This window comes from Danio aesculapii, chromosome 4 (assembly GCF_903798145.1).
Source record: "Danio aesculapii chromosome 4, fDanAes4.1, whole genome shotgun sequence".
In the NCBI taxonomy this organism is placed as follows: domain Eukaryota; kingdom Metazoa; phylum Chordata; class Actinopteri; order Cypriniformes; family Danionidae; genus Danio; species Danio aesculapii.
The window spans coordinates 41425274-41447080 of record NC_079438.1 but is presented as its reverse complement, the minus strand read 5'-3'; the positions used below and the strand labels follow the sequence as shown (position 1 = coordinate 41447080).

The window sequence follows — 21807 nt, the reverse complement described above, 5'->3', positions numbered from 1 at the left end:
AGGTGTTCTTCTAACATTTTTTTGGTCAATATGTGGATAAATCAGATTACCATTTTCTTACCCTTACAAAAACTGACTTATGACTTGCATCAGAAATTTGATGATTCTGGCATATCTGGCATCCTCTATGGGAGTTTTTGGAGAATGTATCTTAAAAGACAATATTTATTTTATTTTTATTTATCTATTGGTAATCTTACCCTTCACAAAAGACTTGAATTGCTAGCCAGTGGACGATTGTATAATAGATGGCTATATTATTGTATATGATAGCATGAAAGCCAAAAAAGAGAAACTAACAAGTTTGAAACAAGTAATGGGAGTAAACGATGACAGCATTTAGATTTTTGGGGGAACTATCTCTTTAACTGCTGAACATAAATTCAACAGCTCTGTATAAATCAACGCTGAGAAATTGAGTAATTGTACTTTTTGTTATACAAATACGTTTTGAGAATAACTCTGTTTTTCAACTAAAGGTTACATTTATCAAGACGACCGAACATGCTAAAATAATCAATGAACTGAGTAAGAAATTATTGACAATATGTGGTATGAAATGTGGTGTCGTTCATTTGAAAAGTTTGGTGTTTTAATATATGATGATTAATTTTCTTTAGTATTACATTTTTTAACAAAGTTAAGGGGCTCTATTTGACTGAAATTCAAAGAATTAAAAGGACACTGGTGGTGACTATATTTTTCATAATCCCCTTAAGATAAATGTTTCTGAAAAGATGGCGAGGTTTGTGTGTGAATAGTTTTACTAAGATGAATTGAAGTAGCATTTCTATGTATAATCAGAACATATAGATTAACTGTTTGTTTTAACCTGCAGTATTACAGGTCTATTCATACCCTAAATACATAAAAAAAAATAAGAGCATGAACTTCAATATAGATGTTCTTTAGATAAAGATAAAATATAATGTGATTTAAATGACGTTGAATATAGGTTGTTGGTGTCAGACGGTCTGGTCTGAGTATTTAAGAAACGGATTGTCACAGAAAAAAAATCTGTAGGGTTTACAGGCAATAGTCTAAAAAAGAGCCCAGTAGTAAGCATCAGTCATAGGTTAAAATGCATTCATGATGCTTTGGTGACTCAAATCAATCAAACTCATTACACCACGTACCATGTAGCATCTCTGAACACACACAAACCTTAAAGCAGACATTGTAAAAAAAAAAATGGTGGGGTCCACACAATTACTTTGTGTTGGGACAACATGAAGGAATTAAGTTAACTTGTTAGTTTTTTTAACACATTTAATTGTATTAAACGTAAAACAATTAAATTGTCCCCCCAAAACTCAAGAATTGTGTTGTTTCAACTCAATTTAAATAAGCGGTTTGAACAAACAGCATGAGCTACAGAAGTGACACTTCTGTAAAATAAGAACAGCAAACTGATGTTATAATTCACCAAAACTAGAAAAAGGTTCCTAATCTGATGAGTCTCCGTTTCTGCTGCAACATTCGGATGGTATCAGAATTTCAGTCAGAATTTGTCATAAACAATAAAAGCTTGGATCCATCCTACTGTGGATCAGCGCTTCAGGCTGCTGGTGTAATGGTGTGGAGGATTTTTGTGGCACACTTTGGACCCCTTAGTTCAAATTGAGCCACAGCGTGTGTCTATCTCTTTATAACCACAGTCAACCCATCAGGTCATGGTGACTTCTAGCAAGATATGATGTGCCATATACAGCTTTAAATCATCTCATACAGGTTTCTTGAACATGACAATCACACAATGCTGTCATGTCAACATGGATTAAAATAAGAGGAATGTTTTCAAGCGTCTTGTTGAATCTGTCACAAAGAATCAACCCTGTAGGGCCCATTTTAATATTACAATATAATTTTTAGCAGTGCCTAAAGGGTTAGTTCACCCGAAAATGAAATAATTACTCTCATTTAGCGCCAATCCCCTAAGAACTTAGATTATCTTCAGATCACAATAGATTAAAATATTTTAGATGAAATTAGAGAGCTCTCTCGTCTTCCATAGGCAGCAATGGTTCAGAGGCATTCAAAGTCCTGAAAAGAAACCAAAAACATAGTCCAAACAGTCCATGTTACTTCAGTGGTTCAACTGTAATCATAAGAAGCTTCAAGGGCAATTTTGTGTGCCTGTTAAACTGTAAAAAACTAACTTGTTTGCAAATGTATTCGCTACCATGTGAGGTCAGGGTGTGCATTTATGGGAAGTATGACATATTTGCCATTAGATTCAACATTCAAGCATTGTTTTGCCCATAGTAATTTATCTGATCACCAAGACCCTATTAAAAAATAGGTCAAATGTATTTGATATGTCTGAGGTATTTATGTAGCGATATCTGAATCTATCTGTATGTTTTCATTTAGAAAATACACATAACTGGTCCAGTTTTCGTTTCTGTGCTTTGCTTATGCTCAAATTTCAGCTTACTGCCTGATGGACAGGTGATAATGGTCAGGAATGTGGAGGCATTAGTGCTATTAGCATGTACGTAAGTAGACAACGCAATAAGCTTGCCAGACGGTATTAATGTATGAATTTTTTAACATATGTTAGTATGATTCATATTTATATGCTTTATTCAGTTTCCATAGCAAAAATAGATTTTTTTTGTGCTACTTAAGATATGCAACTTTCAACTGAAAAGACTCAATAACATTTGCTGTAGTCTAAACATAATTATTATAAGACAATTTCGACTGTATCAGCCACCATCTTTTAGACTTTCATAATTGTATTATTAGGGCGATGCAGTGGTGCAGTAGGTAGTGCTGTCGCCTCACAGCAAGAATGTCGCTGGTTTGAGCCTCGGCTGGGTCAGTTAACGTTTCTGTGTGGAGTTTGCATGTTCTCCCTGCGTTCGCGTGGGTTTCCTCCGGGTGCTCCGGTTTCCCCCACAGTCCAAAGACATGCGATACAGGTGAATTGGGAGGGCTAAATTGCCCGTAGAGTATGAGTGTGTATGGATGTTTCCCAGAGATGAGTTGCGGCTGGATAAGTTGGCGGTTCATTCCGCTGTGGCGACCCCAGATTAATAAAGGGACTAAGCCGAAAAGAAAATGAATGAATGATATTTGTATTATTCTCATATTTAAATAATCTGTAGTGTGTATCTTTTATTTTTTTTAATGCAGTAATCTGTCTTGTTTTTTAATTGAGTTACTGTATGACTGATTAAGTTGTGTTAAAATATGTAACTGAATTGCAATGTATAGAAGAAATTTATCAATAAAACAGTAGGCAACTTCTATGGGACATTCTAGCAGAAACATACATCTTCACATGGTGTTTCTATGTGGAGTTTGCATGTTGCTGTGTTGGCGTGGGTTTTCTTCCGGGTGCTCCGGTTTCCCCCACAGTCCAAAAACAAGTGGTATAGGTGAACTGGGTTGGCTAAGTTGTGTATGTGTGTAAATGAGTGTGTGTATGGATGTTTCCCAGTGATGGGTTGCAGCTGGAAGGGCATCCGCTGCGTAAAACATATGCTGGATAATTTGGCGGTTCGTTTCGCTGTGGCGACCCCAGATTAATAAAGAGACTAAGCCGAAAAGAAAATGAATGAAAATCAAACAATTCAATGTTAGAACACATCCTTGATCATTGTCAACTTCTCTGTCAAATGATATCATAGCCTATTTACCATGTAATAAACACACAAAAATACTATTATACATAAATGTACGACATGTTGTTATTAACAATTTAAAAAAACTATGTTAATATTGAAATTTAAATGTAGGCTATTTATATTTGGTATTGAAAGACGTGTAGAAGTGTCCGGGTATGTTTACATCTCCCTGGTTACAGTTATTAAGTTGATTAAGTTGTGTTCAAATATGTAACTTAATTGTAATCTAATGAAGGAATTTATAAATAAACATTGTAGGCGACTTCTATGGGACATTCTACCAGAAATGTAGATTTTCACTTATTAAAATGTGACAGGGCCTGATCTTTAAGCTTGTCCTCCTCAAAAAAATCATACAAAAATCATACAATTCAAGAAAGCATCCTTGATCACTGTTAGCTTCTCCTCTGTCAACTGATGTCTCTTCCTCTGAGTCACAGCCACGAAGGTGTACTGCACACATATGATCTTCAATTTAATGCAAATGTGACAGGACTGACAGAAACATGGGGACAATTGTATAATCGTATTTATTTGTAGAATTTATTTATGATTTCATGTTTTTAATAAGTTGATGTGAATGATAACAACTTAAACTTGCTATTTCTGAGGTGTTTTTCTAAATAACATTTTTCGCATAACAAAAACTATTAAAGCTGTAGGTTTTATTGGGCTGAAGACAAGGACATTGACAGGGTTTGTACATTTGTAGTGTTTTTAATAAAGAAAAAAAAATCTAACTAAATGAATGACATATTCCTTTACAGAGCAACTTACAGAAATCAACCATCAGTCCATTTTAGAATTTTTTAGGGGATGAAATACTTTTTATTCACTGTATTTATGTTTTTATTTCAAGGATAATGTACATTTCTGGTAGGATGTCCCTTATCCTATTGCAGATGAAACATGTCTTTAACATACAGCTAAATGAAAATACAAAATCCTCTACAAACATCACATGGATATTTTAAAAAATATGTATAAATGTATGCATGGATGTGTAAAATAATGTAATTGAAAAAGCTCATATTGGGGCAAGAAGGTCGCTGGTTCAAGCCCTGGCATCCGCTGCATAAAACATATGCTGAATAGGTTGGTGGTTCATTCCGCTGTGGCGACCCCAGATTGGTTAAGGGACTGAGCCGAAAAGAAAATGAATGAATGAATGAAAAAGCTAATATTAATATAGTCAAAATTAATATATTGGAAAAGAATGAAATGGGACACTTTGATGACCAGCAAATAATAAACAATTCAAACAAACACACAGCCTACTTACTTTCACAATTTCACACAAACAGATTAAATTATGAAATCTTAAATAAAAAAAAAAGTGAAGTAGCCTATTTACCATGCGGTATATACACACACAAATACTATTATACGTAAATGTAGAACTTATTGTTGTTGCTATTAATAATATAAAAAAAATAATAATATTAAAATGTCAAATTATTCATCTTTGGTAAAGAAAGACGTGTAGTGTTCGGGCATGTTTACGTCTGCCTGGTTACAGTCATCCAACTCTGATTACCTCAGCGGGTCACGTGACAACACGGCGTTTCGCAATTGGTCATCACACCCCGGGGAAGTTGTTTGTGCCGAAAAAGCAGGAAGCGCAAATTTTAAGGGGCGGAAAATTGGCTTTTTAATAACTGTTTTTCTTTACAATATATCGCGAAAAGTAACTGGTCTCAGTACAGCAGACAGTCGTCCCTCATATCCTTTAATTTTTTCGCGAAGCGCAATAACTGTAAGTATATCTGTGTCTTTTATAATTCATTTAGGTATTCTGTCTCTGTCTAACTGATCAGAAGTCAGTTAGTAATTGGCACTATGCGCTGATGAGCCGCACCTGAGTCTATAAATTAAGTAACGTTATGTCGAACTCATTTGCTTTTCGCTTCGTGTCTCAGTAGTTTCACGGCCAAACTTTTTGTCGTGACCTTTAATCCTGCATTTTTATTTTTATTTTGCATAACGTTATTGTGACACGGTGACATGACAGTAAGTACTTGACCTACATAAGTCCACACCAGTATGTATTACTAGTTTCACTTCTGGATTTAACGTTAGAGTTTTGCTAAAAAAGGTAACTTTACGTTTGTTTGTTTGTTATGTTTAGACCCGTGAGTTGGTAAAGTCAGTTGGTATATTAGTTCTGTTTGTATTATACCAGCTAAATTGTTCACAAACGGTTGACTCAAATGGTTTATAATGGTTAAAATGTAGTAAGTAATGGAGCGTGACTGTGACGTATACGTTTTATAATGAAATAAAAATTCAATTAGTAACTAAATGTTAGTTTATTAGTGACTTTAACCCAAGTTTAAATGAAGTTTTCTACCAGTAGATAATTGGGGCCTAATTGCACGTTAATTATATGATAATTATTACTCTGCTAACGTTATTTTTTTAAACGTTTTAATTCTTATTGAAATGTTATGTTAACAATTAATGTTTGTATCATCCTTCAACTAGATTAGAAACTATGGATCTGGTTTATGAAATTTTAACGTTAGAGAATAGGGCATAATGTGTTTCAGCTGTTACTGTTTATTTAGGGGATCTAATGAGCTGACCAATCAGAAGCTGGGATCAAATTATTATTATTATTATTATTATTATTAAGGTGACAGCACGTTGATATCTACTTCCACTTGAACCTGGTTGCTTAAAGACTCGATCTTTGCTGACTATTTCTTTCTCTTTTTTTTTTCTTTTTTTCCCCTCTGTTTTTCCTCTCTTTAGAAAGAATTCATTTCACAATTGCAAGTTTGTGTTTTATGATTTGATCTTTGAACAGCAGTTTTCTTCTAGCTTTCACTTGGTTGCAACTATGCAGTTTTGATATTTGCTGTTAGAATTTAGACAAAGTCAGACTGTAATTAAATATTGAATATACAGATTGCATTTCAGAACAAGGTTAAGTCTATAAACTCGAGTTTTGCTGTTTTGAGAGTTAGGATTTTTTAAAATTCTAATAATAATAATAAATTCTCACTTTGTTTGACATTTGAGTTTTGTATCTCTTACCTCTGAATTAAGGTAATTGTCAGAACTGAGAAAAACATAATTGCATTAAATGTTTCCTTTGAATTCCAAGTTTAGCTCATTCACTCACTCGGGTTCCTTTGGTTTAGTCCCCGTTTTATCAGGCGTCACCACAGCGAAATGAACTTCGAATAACGACTCCGTTCAGATTTTGTCATTTTTATTTTTAGTTCCATAGAAATGTCAATTATGCACTGCTCTGAGTTGACAGAAATGATATGGCCCTTGCACAAGCAAATGAAATGCTTTATTTGTTCATTATCTCCCACTTAGTTCCATGCATCCCGCTCCGTTGCACTAAGTAAATCTAAATTAAGTGCACTGCGGCTTATGTGGAGATGGAGGAACGTGCCCGCAGCCGCCTGCTGCGCTCCAAAGCCACTCTGGAGCAGGACATCAAAGCCTCCTACCTGATGGACCACATGATCAGCGATGGTGTTTTAACCAATGATGAGGAAGCAAAAGTGCTCAGCAAGGTCTGTGATGTTCAAACAGGCTCTGTTTTACTTTTTATAAAGTGCTGCACCAGTCTTTTAAAATCAAGGTTGATTCTGGCAGATTAGGTTTCTGACAAGTGGATTGGTGCATATTTACTTTAATAAAAAGTAGTGCTGGTCAAATATTAATAAAGGATAATTGTATTCAAAATAAAGATTTGTATTTACATGTCTATTTTATATATATATATATATATTACACGCATACATAAACATTTATTTTTTGTATATACATTGTGTGTGTATGCATGTATATGTAAATCTAAACTGTAATGGACTGAAGATTTTAATTTACTAGAACATCTATATTAAGCTGCTTTGACACAGTCTACATTGTAAAAGTGCTGTAGAAATAAAGATGAATTTAATTAAACTTTGCAAAGCACTAATAAAAAGTGAACGCATGTGTGAAATGTTCCCCTTTCTGTTTCCCCAGGCCACTAGAAAAGAGCAGGCCGTGGCTCTGCTTGAGACACTGTTGAGGAAAGACAATCGTGCCTACATTTCCTTCTACAATGCCCTGATCAGAGAGAGTTATGGAGATCTGGCCAGTCTCCTTCACAGTGATCTGCCTCTGCTCAGCCCTGAGGGAGAGAAGAGCTTCGCTGACGGAGTCTCTCCCAGTGGTAAATGCTCAGTCGTGTTTGAAGTTGTTTTTTGAAGTGGGTTTGTGTGAGGTACTAGAGGTTTTCGGTGCTTTGGTTTCAGTTCAGGCGGTTCTGAGTGTAGGAGGTGTTCCTCAGAGACCTGTGGTGTTTGTGAGTCGACCTCCACTGCTCAATCTGATCCGGGAGATGCTGTACCAGCTGCGGGACACACCGGGCTGGGTGACTGTGTTTGGCATGGCTGGCTCCGGGAAGTCTGTGATGGCTGCCGAGGTTGTTCGAGATCGTTCACTCATTAAGGGTAATGCGTTTTATTTATTTACATTTATGTATAAGTTTAGTACAATTTATTTTTAAATGAAGATTTATTTTATTTGATTTGAAATTTGTTTTCTGATTTATTTTAATTAGATTAGTTTTTTAATGTATTCATTTTTAGTCGTGTATTGATTTAAAATATATTTTTATTTAGTTTAAATGTTATTTGTTATTGTTAAACTAAGGTTTTGTTTTTAAAGTGTCTTTTAATTGTAATTTTTTTAGTTATTTTTGTCTTTATTTTAGTCTTGTATTTTTATTGTATTTCATGGTTTATTTATAGCTTTTTATTTAGTTTTATGAATTATCTCTTTTTATGTATTTATATTTTCCCTTAATTTAGTTGTAGTTGTTTTTTTTTTTTGTTTTTTTTAATTTATTTTTATTTAGCTTTGTCTATATTGGCTTTTATGAAGAAAAAAAAATCATTGCGGTTAAGAAAAAAAATGTTAATAGAGCAAAATATTATTATAAAATTTTTTTTTAAGACCAAAGGACTAAAAATGCACATGTAGTACAGTGTGTAAATGTATGTATGTTTTGTTTCTGTTTCTCAGAGTGTTTTCCTGATGGTGTTCACTGGCTGTCTCTGGGCCAGTGTGAGCGGGCAGACCTGTTGGTTAGGATGCAGTCTCTGTGCTTTCGTTTGGAGCAGTGTCAAAGTTCAGACACCAGTCAGCGGCCGCCCAGCACTGTGGAGGAGGCCAAAGAGCGCCTGCGCTTCCTAATGCTCCGCAGATTCCCCAGGTCAATTCCTCTGGAAGAATATAGTAATTCATAAAATGGTGTTTCTGTGTCCAAGGCTTTATTAATTAGAAAATCCTATCCATTAAAACTAGCTGCTAATGGGTCATGTTAAACATGAAAGTGGATGTCTTACAAAATCAGTCTACCTACCGTCTTTGGGCTTGCTACATCTCATAACTTAATATTTTAACCATTCCGATTTAAATATTTTAATGGAAAGTTTTAAAAAAAGGTGCCTCCTGGAGGAATTTAACTAGTTATGATTGATCATATTGAAAACGTTTTAGCAGTGTTATCTGTATCTTTTATTGAATGTTAATCAAACATTATGATTGTAAACTGAATATTTATTACCAATGTTGCCATGTATTTGGCCAATGCTGCTGATATGGCATTAAAACAAGCAAATAAATTTGGCATCTAATGGTGTTGGACCTAAAAAAAAATGTGATGTGATATGTCTGACTGAACTCTCTGAAAACAAAACGGTGATTTATTTTGTTTTATTATTGTTTTTTTTTTAACTGTTTTAAATAACTTTTGTCCTCAACGTGTGCCTCTATCAGGTCTCTGCTGATTCTGGACGATGTCTGGGACAGCTCGTCTCTCAGGTCTTTTGATATCCAATGCCGAGTTCTTCTGACCACACGCAATCGAGCTCTGACTGATTCTGTCAGCGGTGAGTACTTAAGTTTTGCCCACCATGCATGCATTCATTTATTCTTGAAAGTCTAGGTTAGCTCATGACTTTGTGGGTCTTGTTCCTGCTCGTGCCTGAGTTTTGAATTAAGTCCAAGGCAAATCCTGAACTAAATGAAATTGCATAAAACTCTGATATCAGAGGCCAGCTGTGTTTCGAGATAAGCTATTTTTAGCAGAGGCTATGAGAGAAATGTTCTTCTGTGCTGTTTTGTTGCTTTTATCTTGTGTAATTTGTTTAATGTCATAATTCCATTGAGATGTAAGCGTTCATCAGTTTTGTGTGTGTTCTGCTTAAGGTGTAAGGTATGAAGTGCCTGTAGAGAACGGTCTGGATGAGGAAAAAGCCTTAGAAATTCTTGCTTTGTACGTCAATGGGAAGATGCACAAACTCCCAGAACAGGCCCGAAGCATTGTGAGCGAATGTAAAGGTACAACTCTGCTTTTTACTCTTGCTCACTATACTGTACACAATTTATTTAATTTATCTACCTTTTTCATCTATTTAAATGTAGATATTATTAATTTAATTTGTAATAATTGTATTATGTACTGCAATATTTTATAGCAAGGGATGCACATTTTTTTTTAAATTTAATATTTTATCCATTAAGAATTTTACTATTGATGTATTTTATAGTTTTATTTATTAAATAATGCCATTGTGCATCTAATATTGACATTGAGTGCTTGTCATTTATTATTAGTAAGTTAATTGTAGATTTTGTAGTTTCAACCCCCGACCGCTGTAAACATCTCTTGTGTCAGGTTCTCCTCTGGTGGTTTCTCTGATTGGAGCTCTGCTGAGGGAGTTTCCTGACCGCTGGAGCTACTACCTGCGACAGTTGCAGCAGAAGCAGTTCAAGCGCATTCGCAAGTCCTCATCCTACGACTATGAAGCACTGGACCAGGCCATGGACGCTAGTCTGCAGGTTCTGGAGGCCGAACACCAAGAGCTGTACAGAGACTTGAGCATCATGCAGAAAGACATCAAAGTGCCTGCTAAGGTCAGTTGACTGCATTAAGAATTAGCCTAGATTGCTATGAATGTTTTCTTATATGCTGGTTTCTCTCCAACAGGTTCTGTCAGTTTTGTGGGGTCTTGAGCTGGAGGAGGTGGAGGATGTCCTACAGGAGTTTGTCAATAAATCTCTGCTTTTTCGGGATTGTAATCAGCGACCGTATCAATATTATCTTCATGATCTGCAGTTGGATTTTCTCGCTGAACAAAACCGTGATCAGATTGCTGTAAGTTGTCCTGCTTCTGATTTTAATAGAGACCACTAATGAACAAAGTCTGATTGTCAGTTTCTTCTATAGGAACTACATAAAAAGATGGTTCGACAGTATCAGAGGTTCTACAGTAAATGTCCACCTGACTCTGCAGATAAAGACTCGTTGTACTGGTACCAGTTCATCCCGTATCACATGGCTAAAGCAGGACTGTCGAAGGTAATGTTGCAGTCTAATGCTAATTAAACTTATAATGGTTACGTTTGCATCTTGAACAATTTGTCCATCTTTTTAGGAGCTTTATTCACTGATGTTTTCCTTGGACTGGGTCAAAGAGAAGGCTCGGATTATGGGATCTGCCCATCTCATCAATGACTATGTGGAATATGGGGAAATGCTAGACAAAGAGGTATTTACAGGTTCACTTTGTTTGATCCTCACTCGTGCATGTTCTTGGCCAAATAACTACCAAAAAGATTTTTTTTTTTTTTTTCAAATCACAACCATGATTTGTGTTTGGTGTTATATATTGGTCTTTTATAATTTGTTTTTACTTAATTTATAAATTATACTTTTTAAATTGAATTTAAATGTATCTATTGATCATAAATTCCTAATATTTGAGACTATACTAAAGCTATAAATTCTGTCTTTATCAATTTGATCCCTTTTTTTTAATTCCCCCCCCTTTTTGTAAATGTAGTAATTTTATTTAACTTAACTGATTTTTTTCTTTTTTTTTTTGTCTATACCTACAAAACCATTTACTTTCTGCTTATGTCTTTATTATGAAGATAAATGTATTGTTAAAACCACTCATGACCCATGTCAACACTCTATACCTATTTTCTTTAAAAACTATATTGTTTTTCTTAGAATAGTGAAGTGCGAGTGCAGTTTCAGGAGTTCCTCTCTCTGAATGGTCATCATCTGGAGCAGAGGCCGTTCCCTGATGTGGTCCAGTTGGCTTTGTCTCAGCCCGATCGCTCTGAGGTTTACAGACAGGCACTGATGCAGGCGCAGAAACGGGCCAGCAGAGGGCAGATCTACCTCAACTGGGTGTATGTGTCTCCCTCTTAATCAGCATTCTTGCACTTATAAATACACTGATAAATCCCAGAAACCAGCATAGTGAAAACACACAAAGTTTACACACAAACGTTACTTTAGAAAATTCATCTCGCTGTCAAAAATTTTGTTGGACTTATGCTTATAATGACTTATTGAAATTAAAATGATATGAAACTATCTATAGAGGACTACTAATATCTTGTATTATATTTTATTATCGAGTATATAGATATACATTTATGCATCTAATGCCAAGTATGTAATTTGTCAGCTGTCATGTTCAACAAATCATTAATTCAAGAATTCCAACATCAAGAAACACTATGCTCGTATATTCTCAAGCAGCTGAAACATTTTGATTGTAGTCTTTCATCTGATGCAAGAGATGAGGACACTTGTAATTCCTAGAGTGAGTTTGTGGTATGTGTCCTGTATTACTGCAAATCATTTGTTTGTACTTCTGTCTGTTGTAATGCATTCCTGTCACTTATCACACACACACGCAGACTTCAGTAACCCACAGAAAGCAGGTTAATGTGTTTTGATGTGCTGAGGAAAATTGGCATAAGGAGTAAAATTCGATGGGTTTATGCTTTAGCTCTTGACAAACTTTATCAAATAATGTTTATGACACTGCACTTTTTAGGCTGAAGCATAATCAAGTTAAGAACATGCATGTAAATACACTCAGCAACTTCTCTGTGGGAGATGAGATTTTCATTGAAAGCCTGTTTTTTTTTTCCCATAGGAATAAAAATATTGAGGAGGGTTTGTCTCGGCTAGTCATGCACCCTCACCAGGGGTCTGTCTACTATGCCTGCTTCTCAAAAGACGGGAGTAAAATTGCCTCTTGTGGAGCCAGTAAGGCACTTCGGGTAAATCTCCATTTGTGTCCTGCTGTTCGTTCTGAAGCTGTGTGACGATTACTGTATGGGACTGGCAAATTTGTTTATTTGTCCTGTGTAGGTGTTTAAATCAACCTCTGGAGAGAAGCTTCTGGAGCTTCAGGCTCACGAGGAAGATGTTTTATGCTGTGCCTTTTCCCCTGATGATCGACATATAGCAACATGTGCCAGTGACAGGAAGGTGAAGGTCAGTGATGTCTCACTCTATACCAGTTTATTTGTGGGTCTTTTTTTTTTTTTTTTTTTTTTTTTTTTTGTGCATCTGTAATGGTATTTATCTATTGATATTCAGATGTCATGTTGTACAGTCATGCATTTTTATTGTATTTTTAATGTTTTTGGTGGTTTTAGTTGTGGAATGTGGAGCGAGGTGTTCTTATCAGAGAGTTTGAAGTTGAACACGAGGAGCAGATCAACCACTGCCAGTTCACCAACATGGGCCGACGAGTCCTGCTGGCCACCTGTTCAAACGACAAATTCACCAACACCAAGGTGAAGTTTTTTTTTAATTTTTTTAATTATTTGTTGCATTCAGTAATATTAGAATAATTTTTTATTTTTTTTAATAATGATAGTAAACATAAGAAATTAATAATAAATATACATATAAAATACATACATGAATAATAAAATACATAAATATCTAACAGTAACTGTAGTAGTATAATGATGATGATGATATTAATTTTTTTTTGTTGTTGATGATGATGAAATGGTATGATTGTACTACTGATAATGATGATCATGATAATAGTATAATAACAATAAAATAGTAAAAGAGTATAATAAAGAAATGGTAGTAATTTATTATTATAATTATTAATCAAATAAATAATCATTAAAGAAACTTTGTTAATTTGTACTGACAGTGGTAGTAGTAATCAATACTAATTTAATAAAATATTTCAGTCTTTTATTGTATAAACACTAGAATTATTATTACATTGGTCACCGTATGCTGTATAAAAAGTCATTGTTTTAACACTAATAATTTTATTGAATTAAAATCCGATTTCATGAAAGTTATGATTTGTTCAATATGCAAAACAAGTTGATTCAATAGTGGTTTCAGTGAAGGCTTCAGTCACGCTTTTTATTTCCCAAGATTCAGTTTTGGGGAAAAAGTGAAGTTTTGTAACTCTTTTCAGAGTCGTCGGTACATCATAGCGCAGGACTCAGGTGTGTAGTAGAGGTGCTCCAAAGAGTTTGCCAATTAAATTTAATTTGCACTTGTCCTGCCCTTTTCATTTCCTAACTCCACATTTAGATTCAGATCTGCTGAACATGAGTAATGAGAGTGACAGCTGGTAGGATGATCTCTCAGAACAGGCCAACGGGGCAGCTGTGTAATCTTACAGCTTGCGAAATTTGCAGAGAATTGTGGGAGATCTGTAGGAGTGTGACAGCAGGAGACTCTAGTTGAGCAGTATTCATTTGAGGTGCGAAAACGGTGCGCAAGTGTCAAAAACGTAATGAGAGCAGCCCCCCATTGGAGGCGTCAACACAAAAGGGGAATTTCGTGGAATATCTGTGCACGAGGAGCAAAAGAAACACCCTGAAATGAGATTTAGAGAGTGGAACGGCGGATGTGTTAAACACGTGGTGGTTCTTGCGGACTAAATATGTTCTTCCCCTATGTAGGCCGTCCTGTTCAATAAGCTCCGACTGAGCAATCTTCCATTTCATATTCCATGTGTCCTTATTTCATCTCATTTTCGTGTTTCCTGCAGTTGTGGAACCCTAACAAAAAGACGTCTCAGAACACGATGTTTGGACACATGGAGCCGGTCAATCACTGCTGTTTCTCTCCTAATGACCTTTACCTCGCCACTTCATCCAGTGACGGCAGCTTGAAGGTGTGCCCCCTTTTTTTTTATCGTCACTTTAATCCACATATACAGATCAAGTACAATTTATTTGATCTGGTTTGATATTTTGATTAGCTTTTAATGTAATTTTTCTTTTATTTGTAACGTTTGTATTAACATATTCGAAAAGAGTAAGGGTGTGTGCTTTCCCACTAGCCTCCATCCATCACGGCCTCCTAATCATTCCCATATCATCTAATTGGCTTTATCACTCGATCAATCAATCTGGGTCTGGTGCAGAATGCATTCGTGTAAATTTGTAAAGCGTTTTGAGTACCCAGAAAATTGAAATATTAATGTATTTAGTTTTTTATATGCGATGTAGTATTTATATCTAAATTGGTTCCATTTGTGTAGTATTTCTTTAGAAATATTTTGTTTGTTAAGTATTAGTTTAAGATAACTAGATGGATAAATGCTTGGTCAGTTTATAATTGATAAACTTTTAAACCTATCAAAATATATGTAAAGCACAACTATAGAAATTGGATCTAAAGAAGTTTGAACTGTTGTAATATTAATGATGAAATATATTACAAATATACCTAATCCGTTATAGACAGTCAAAATATAAATGAAAACCTAACCACATTATATAAAGTAGATGGGTGAAATATACTAATATACCAACCACTTTTAAATTAGTGATAAGTAAATTGATTGATCAATTTGTAAAATTATGTATTTTTTTTTTTTTTTTTTTTTTTTTTTTGATTTTGAAGTTCTGGTTTGATTTGGTTTTATTTTAGTCCAGTTTGTTTTGTTTGTATTGGAATGTGGTTTAAACTGAAGTATATATTTTGAAACCATATTCGTTCACATTGCATATGAAATAAAACATTTACCACTTTTAATAAAATTATTAGGTTTTATATTTATAAATTTTGGTCTAGTGTTTTAATGTAGATTTAAGATTTGATATTTTAGCGACGTTCAGTTTTGCAATCTCTTAGTTTACCATTTTACTGTTCAGTACATATTTTTGTGCGCGTTTCTAATAGTTTAGTATGCATTACTGATTTTAAACTGTATTTTCTCTTAAATATTCCAATTGCTGCATGATCTGTGGTCTAGAACAGTGTTTCCCAACCCTGTTCCTGAAGGCACACCAACAGTACACATTTTCAACCTCTCCCTAATCAAACACACCTGAATCAACTTATCATAACATCAGAGGAGACTCCAACACCTGAAGTTAATGGGTCAGACAAGGGAGACATGCAAAATATGTACTGTTGGTGTGCCTCCAGGAATAGGGTTGGGAAACACTGGTCTAGAAGGTGTCCACTTATCCATCTTGTGCTTTTTCTTTTTCTGTCTGTCAGCTGTTTGAAGTGTCATCTGCGAACGAGTGGAAATCAATTGATGTCGATAGTTTTTTCCCTGAGAGTGACGAAGAAATAAAAGCCATGGTGAAATGCAGCACTTGGTCGGCTGACGGCTCACGGATCATCTGCGCTGCCAGAAACACGGTGTTTGTAAGTGATTTCATGAATGGTTGCTGTGACATGAGCTGGCACTGCCACTCAATATTTTTGATTTAGTGCCTGTAAACACAGCCTTTTAAAAATCTGATTCACACACAGCTAGTCAAAATTAAATGGCTAGTTAAACCTAAAATTAAATGTAATTCTCTATGATATTCATTCTTCTGTTTATTACAAAAGAAGATATTTTAAGGAATGTTGGAAACCATTGGAGATAGACTTGTACTTCCCCTTCTATGGATGTTAATGATTGAGCATTTTTAGGATGTGAAATTAAGCAGAAGAAACACTTTGTTTCAAATGCTTAACTGGGTTAGTCTTCTGATATTAAATGCTAAATTTGAAAGCATTTCTAAAACATAACTTATCTACTCAACCTGTCAGATGAGATTTTCTTGTTTTCTGATGGTTGTGTGTTTGTATGTAGGTGTTTGATGTGGAGACGTCAGACCTGCTGCTGGAGATGAAGACGAGTCGTCTGAGCACAATTCAGTTCTGTCATGCGTGTCCTAACACCAGTCTGCTGGCTGTCGCTCTCTCACATTACACTGTAGAGGTACAACACTAGATGATTACTTTCTTGATTTATTAAAAATCTGTAAGTTACTGATGTGGCAATAAATAAACATGTAAAGCTGCAGTGACTAGATTTTGGACATGCAAAACATCTATGTACACTGCAATTGTTGGAGTATGATGTAAATCTCTGCTATCCTAGTAATTAACCATTCGAGCATAACTAAGATGTAAAAATGTGCAATTTAAACTTTTTGTGTGCATATTTAAAGACCTATTGCTGTATGCCAATCACCGTTCGAAGGTGTTTGAACACAATCAGGGATTTTTATTTTATATATAATTTTTTATTTAATTTTAATTAATTTATTTTATATTTTTTTTCCATATGAATCCTAGATAATTTTTCCAAAGCACAGTTACACAGTCCCTTTGGGATTTTGGAAGTCCTGCCATTTTGAGATTAACATATTTATATATGCATTGTCATATTTTGCAAGAGTTTTGCGTTTTCGCACAAATACAATAATTGAAGCTAATAAAGCCATAGATTTTGAAGAAAGCGATCATAAAATCAGTAATTTTAGTCTGGGGTGTTTTATTATTATTATTTTTTTTTTATACAGTTGGAAAGCCATGTTTTTGTTTTGATCACTCTTTATGCTTATTTGTTAACTCTGGTTGAAGTCATTCTGTCCAGTAAAGTGCTGAGAAGTGTTGTTAATTTCAGCTCTGGAACTTTGAAAGCAGTAAGAAGAAAGCCGAATGCAGTGGTCATTTGAGCTGGGTTCACTGTGTGCAGTTTTCGCCCGACGGCTCGCTCTTGCTGTCCTCCTCTGATGACCAGACTATCAGGGTGAGCTGCTTTTTCCTCCTGTCTTGTCTGCATTGTCAGTTGCATTACAGTGAAAATTTGAACAGCATTGACCTGTGATCATGAAGTGTTGACTGTTATACAGCTGTGGGAGACGGACCGGGTTCACACTTCCTCTGCTGTTGCTCTGAAGAGGGACACTGATGTGCTCTTCTCTCACAGCGATGTTACAATCATCGCACCCGATAGCAGTAACCGATTACAGGTACTGGTCACCGGAGGTCAGCGCAATGTGTTGATGTACTGCTTTTTATTTATTTATTGTTTTTTTTTTTTGCACAATCTGAGCTTATATATCTATAGATAGATAGATAGATAGATAGATAGATAGATAGATAGATATGAGTACAGTTTGATTTCACTTTTCCAATATTGCAATTCTCACAGTTTTTAAAGTGTGTATTTTCAAAGTGAGCATTTAAGTTAACAAATTAATCCATATCATTTATTTAATCATTTAATTTATTTATTTATTTTAAATTTTTATTTCATGTAGTATTTGAATGAAGTTGAATGGAATGTATTTATTATTTTTCTGTGTGAGGTAAAGTAGTGATTAAGTTTTTGTACATATCATCGGTTTTAAACTGTCTTTTGGGGCAGCTTCTGTATATTTCAGTCTTTAACTACTTGTTTGTTACTACCAAACTGTCACAGGTGCTGAGTGGATCTACAGGTGCTGTTGTGCTTGAGAGCGAGGAGCTGTCGTCCAGGATCCGCTGTTCCTGTATCAGCAGAAACGCTGCATTTGTGGCTCTGGGATCCGAGGACGGGACTGTACAGGTACATACCCTCACCTAACCTAATCCTTATCCAAACATTACACCCATTTTGGCCATGCAAAGCACTTTCACACCTTCAGGGGATGCTTGTGGGTGTTTTGACTGTCCTCCGGCGACGAGATTTTGCCATGGCTGTCATCTGCAGTCAGTGTTTTCTTCTCTCTCTGCTGTCTTTGGTGCTGGAGGCGGGTGTTGTCCTCTTGTGTTGTACTGTATATTTGGGACAGTGAAGATGCCTGGAGGTAACAGCTGACTGACAGAATGAAAGCGTGTTCTCACATATATCACACTCCTCCTTTACTGCCAAACAAACACTTTAGATTTGAGAAAGTGTGACATGGATGGAAATAATCAGTTCATTATATAATCAATGTGTTATTGTCTGAGAGCAATAATGTTTTTAAGATGTATATCTACACGCATGTAAACTTGGTTATTTTCTAAACCATAAACACTTCAGTTAACTTTAGTGTGTTAGTTTTTTTTCTGGATTTACAGTTTGTAGTTTAATTTAAATGAATATTTTTTTTTCTGCAATCTCCCAAGACACCAGAGGGCGCCAAATTGCAACTAGTATGAAATGGACATCTAATGCATTTCATTTTAAATTTTGCAGGAAATATAGGTGCTGCATAACGATGCACTTTGTATTTATTTATTGCATAATCTGTCCCCCCACTCCAAGGAAAGTCAGACATCAGTGGAACAATGGAGGGTTGCTGTAGAGAGATGAGGTCTATGTTTTGTGTATGTTTGCACAGACAGGAAGGCTGAAAGTTGGACAGTTTCTGAAGACTGTTGGGTGGAGAGCCTTGCAGCTGCTGAACATACAGCGTGATTTTGTGGTGGCATTAGGGCTAGAGACAGGTACAGTGCAGGTATGAAGACTGAAAGAGTGCGTCTGAATGCCATTCACCCTGACAGAGCTTTTATTTACAATGTCCCAATTTAATTTAACCCACAAAAGGGTTAAATTTAAAAATGTAAATGCAACTTTCCACAAAATGTGGCACATTTGAACATCAAGAAATCTGAGCACCAAATCGGCTTATTTCTGAAGTGAAAGTGTTGTCGTTAATGCTGACACCGTTATTTGTGTGTTCTGCACAGATTTATCCATGACTTCTAAATCTGCATTTTGACAGCATTTGATCCCGCGGTGCCGCTCGCGCTAAACCAGAACAGCAGCCCGCAAGCGCAAATACCTCTTATTTACTCTCCAAAAACACAGCGCACGCTCCCGTGGCCCCAGGCAGCTTTTGAAGTTTGAGTTTTGAAGCTTCAGATGCAGCACCTTTCTGAATGCCAGACGCACGAGTGTGCTCCAATAAAACTGTTTTAATCATATTTGGAGGAATGTGGAATGAACTGCTGAAGTTTGAGATCATCTCTGTAGTTGGATGGCTATTATTAGCGCTTCCTGTATTTAAATGTTATTCGATGCAATGCAGGATTTGAGGTCTATTTAGATTCATTCTAAGTATTAAGTTGTCTTTTTTTTTTTTTGGTCTTGTTTAGTGTTTGCAAAAGCCTAAACCTTTGTAGTGAGAAACCAGCCAGTGCTGCGAACAGTGTCATTTTAGTTAAACAAGTACATAATTTTTTTTTTTTTTTTATAGCCTTCTTCCATATAGCTTTGTATGAAACAATAAACGCAATGTGTAAGTATGTGCTAACAAATCTAAATCTAAAATATTAGAAGACACCGCAAACTGTAAACATTACAAATGCTGTGTATACAAGCTAGATTTCTATCTATTATATGCCATTTTGAGGTGTAGTGAATTTGTAGCACTGTTTTATTGAAATGTTGTAAAAGTGAGTTTCTTAAGCTTTTAAAGTAGAGATACTTGAAGTTTAGTAGTGAAGTAAAAACAACTGTATTCATCTAGTAGTGGACAGGAACTATGTAGGCATGACCTGCAGAATACATTAACGCTTGCAATTACTATTGCATTGGAAAGTGTTTAATTTTTTTTTTAATATTTTAATATTTTTAATAGAATTTTTATCTGCTTATTTGTGTGAAGGTGTTGGAGGTTCCTTCAAAGGCATCAGTGAAGCTCTCTGGCCACACGAAGACTGTTCACCACTGCCAGTTCACTGACGACTGTGAAATCCTTGTAACTTCCTCCGAAGATGCCACTGTTCGGGTAATTTCTCTTTATAACTGAGAGGGGAGGAAGTGATTTAAATAGCATTTTGCAATGTTTGCATTAGGATGATGTTGTTGGTTTTGTTTTTTGGTAAGATGCTCTATTGTACAAGTTTGTATTTGCATTATCGTCTGACTGTGATGCGTTAAATGACTCGTCCACTGATTTGCAGGTGCAGTTTAGTAATTGCACCACATGCTCAAAGTTGTGCTGCAGCTGTTCTGAGAGTTTGAGAAGTTTTCGACTGAATCATTACAAGCCTCATTGATTCATTGTATTTTTGATGACAAGCAGAGGATGCGGGAGGGAGAGAAACACTTTAGTAATTGATGATTGTGAACAGCTGCGTGCACATTGAAATTCAGTAAAATGGAGAGTGATGAATGTTGATACGGTTTAAGAGCATTTGTAGTACAATGCTTTTTATCACTTTGACTGAAAATCAGTATTTGAATACACCAATGCATGGGTTTACAGGGGATGGGCCCACTATTATAATGTAGTAGTAGTAGTAGCAGCAGCATAAAATGTGATTTAAATGTATAAATAAATTCTCTAAGGTTTGCTCATGGCTGATCCAAAATGAGTTAAATGGTTTTAAAACCGCACAAATTCATTTTTTTTTAAATGAACATCCTCCAGAAGTGCTGCATTGGTCTGCAACCAAATTGCAAATTAAATTCAGAGATCTGAAAATGGAGTTGGTTGATGAACTTTTAAAGCACTCATTTGAAATGAAACCAACACCAGGAAGTGCACTCATTTACGTAGGTTTCTAGGTGCGCAAAATAGAGGAAGCTTCTGAACCCACTTGAAAAAATAAAATGGTTATATATATATATATATATATATATATATATATATATATATATATATATATATATTATATATATATATATATATATATATATATATATATATATATATATATATATATATATATATATATATTATATATATATATATATATATATATATATATAATATATATATTTTATATATATATATATATATATATATATATATATTTATATATATATTTATATTTATATATATATATTTCCAACTGTTATATGTTGCTGTATAGTTTAAATAATAAACCGGAGAAATCTTAATAACCTTCTTGAATACTGAGGATGTGTATGCATGTCTGCAGGTGTGGAAGTGGAGGACCGGCGATTGTATGGTGCTGCAGGGTCATAAGGAGCCGGTCAGGAAGTTTCACCTCTTGAGCTCTTTATCTTCTCCTCATCTGTTCTCATGGTCGTTTGATGGCACAGTTAAGGTAAACAAGCTTTGCCTCAATCTCTGATTTCCCCCCAAAAATGTTCACAGCATATAGAGCTTGAAAGATGAC

General features: G+C 35.2%; 1 protein-coding gene across 2 annotated transcripts in view; it reads left to right on the top strand.

Annotated features, from left to right (window-relative positions):
* Window positions 1–5236: 5236 nt before the first annotated feature.
* apaf1 (apoptotic peptidase activating factor 1) overlaps window positions 5237–21807 on the top strand; it is a 32287-nt gene continuing 15716 nt past the window's right edge. Inside the window, exons 1-24 of one of the 2 annotated variants that reach the window (XM_056455667.1) lie at window positions 5237–5391; window positions 6966–7168; window positions 7626–7815; window positions 7898–8095; window positions 8670–8859; window positions 9426–9538; window positions 9858–9989; window positions 10327–10565; window positions 10639–10806; window positions 10879–11010; window positions 11087–11200; window positions 11668–11852; window positions 12611–12737; window positions 12829–12954; window positions 13119–13259; window positions 14498–14623; window positions 15961–16113; window positions 16550–16678; window positions 17369–17494; window positions 17598–17717; window positions 18170–18295; window positions 19056–19172; window positions 20325–20447; window positions 21607–21735. In XM_056455667.1, coding sequence (XP_056311642.1) covers window positions 7031–7168; window positions 7626–7815; window positions 7898–8095; window positions 8670–8859; window positions 9426–9538; window positions 9858–9989; window positions 10327–10565; window positions 10639–10806; window positions 10879–11010; window positions 11087–11200; window positions 11668–11852; window positions 12611–12737; window positions 12829–12954; window positions 13119–13259; window positions 14498–14623; window positions 15961–16113; window positions 16550–16678; window positions 17369–17494; window positions 17598–17717; window positions 18170–18295; window positions 19056–19172; window positions 20325–20447; window positions 21607–21735 — 3342 coding nt within the window. In that variant the 5' untranslated portion in view covers window positions 5237–5391; window positions 6966–7030. The remainder of the gene's footprint in view (window positions 5392–6965; window positions 7169–7625; window positions 7816–7897; window positions 8096–8669; window positions 8860–9425; window positions 9539–9857; window positions 9990–10326; window positions 10566–10638; window positions 10807–10878; window positions 11011–11086; window positions 11201–11667; window positions 11853–12610; window positions 12738–12828; window positions 12955–13118; window positions 13260–14497; window positions 14624–15960; window positions 16114–16549; window positions 16679–17368; window positions 17495–17597; window positions 17718–18169; window positions 18296–19055; window positions 19173–20324; window positions 20448–21606; window positions 21736–21807) is intronic. The other variant, XM_056455668.1, reaches the window with a different exon arrangement.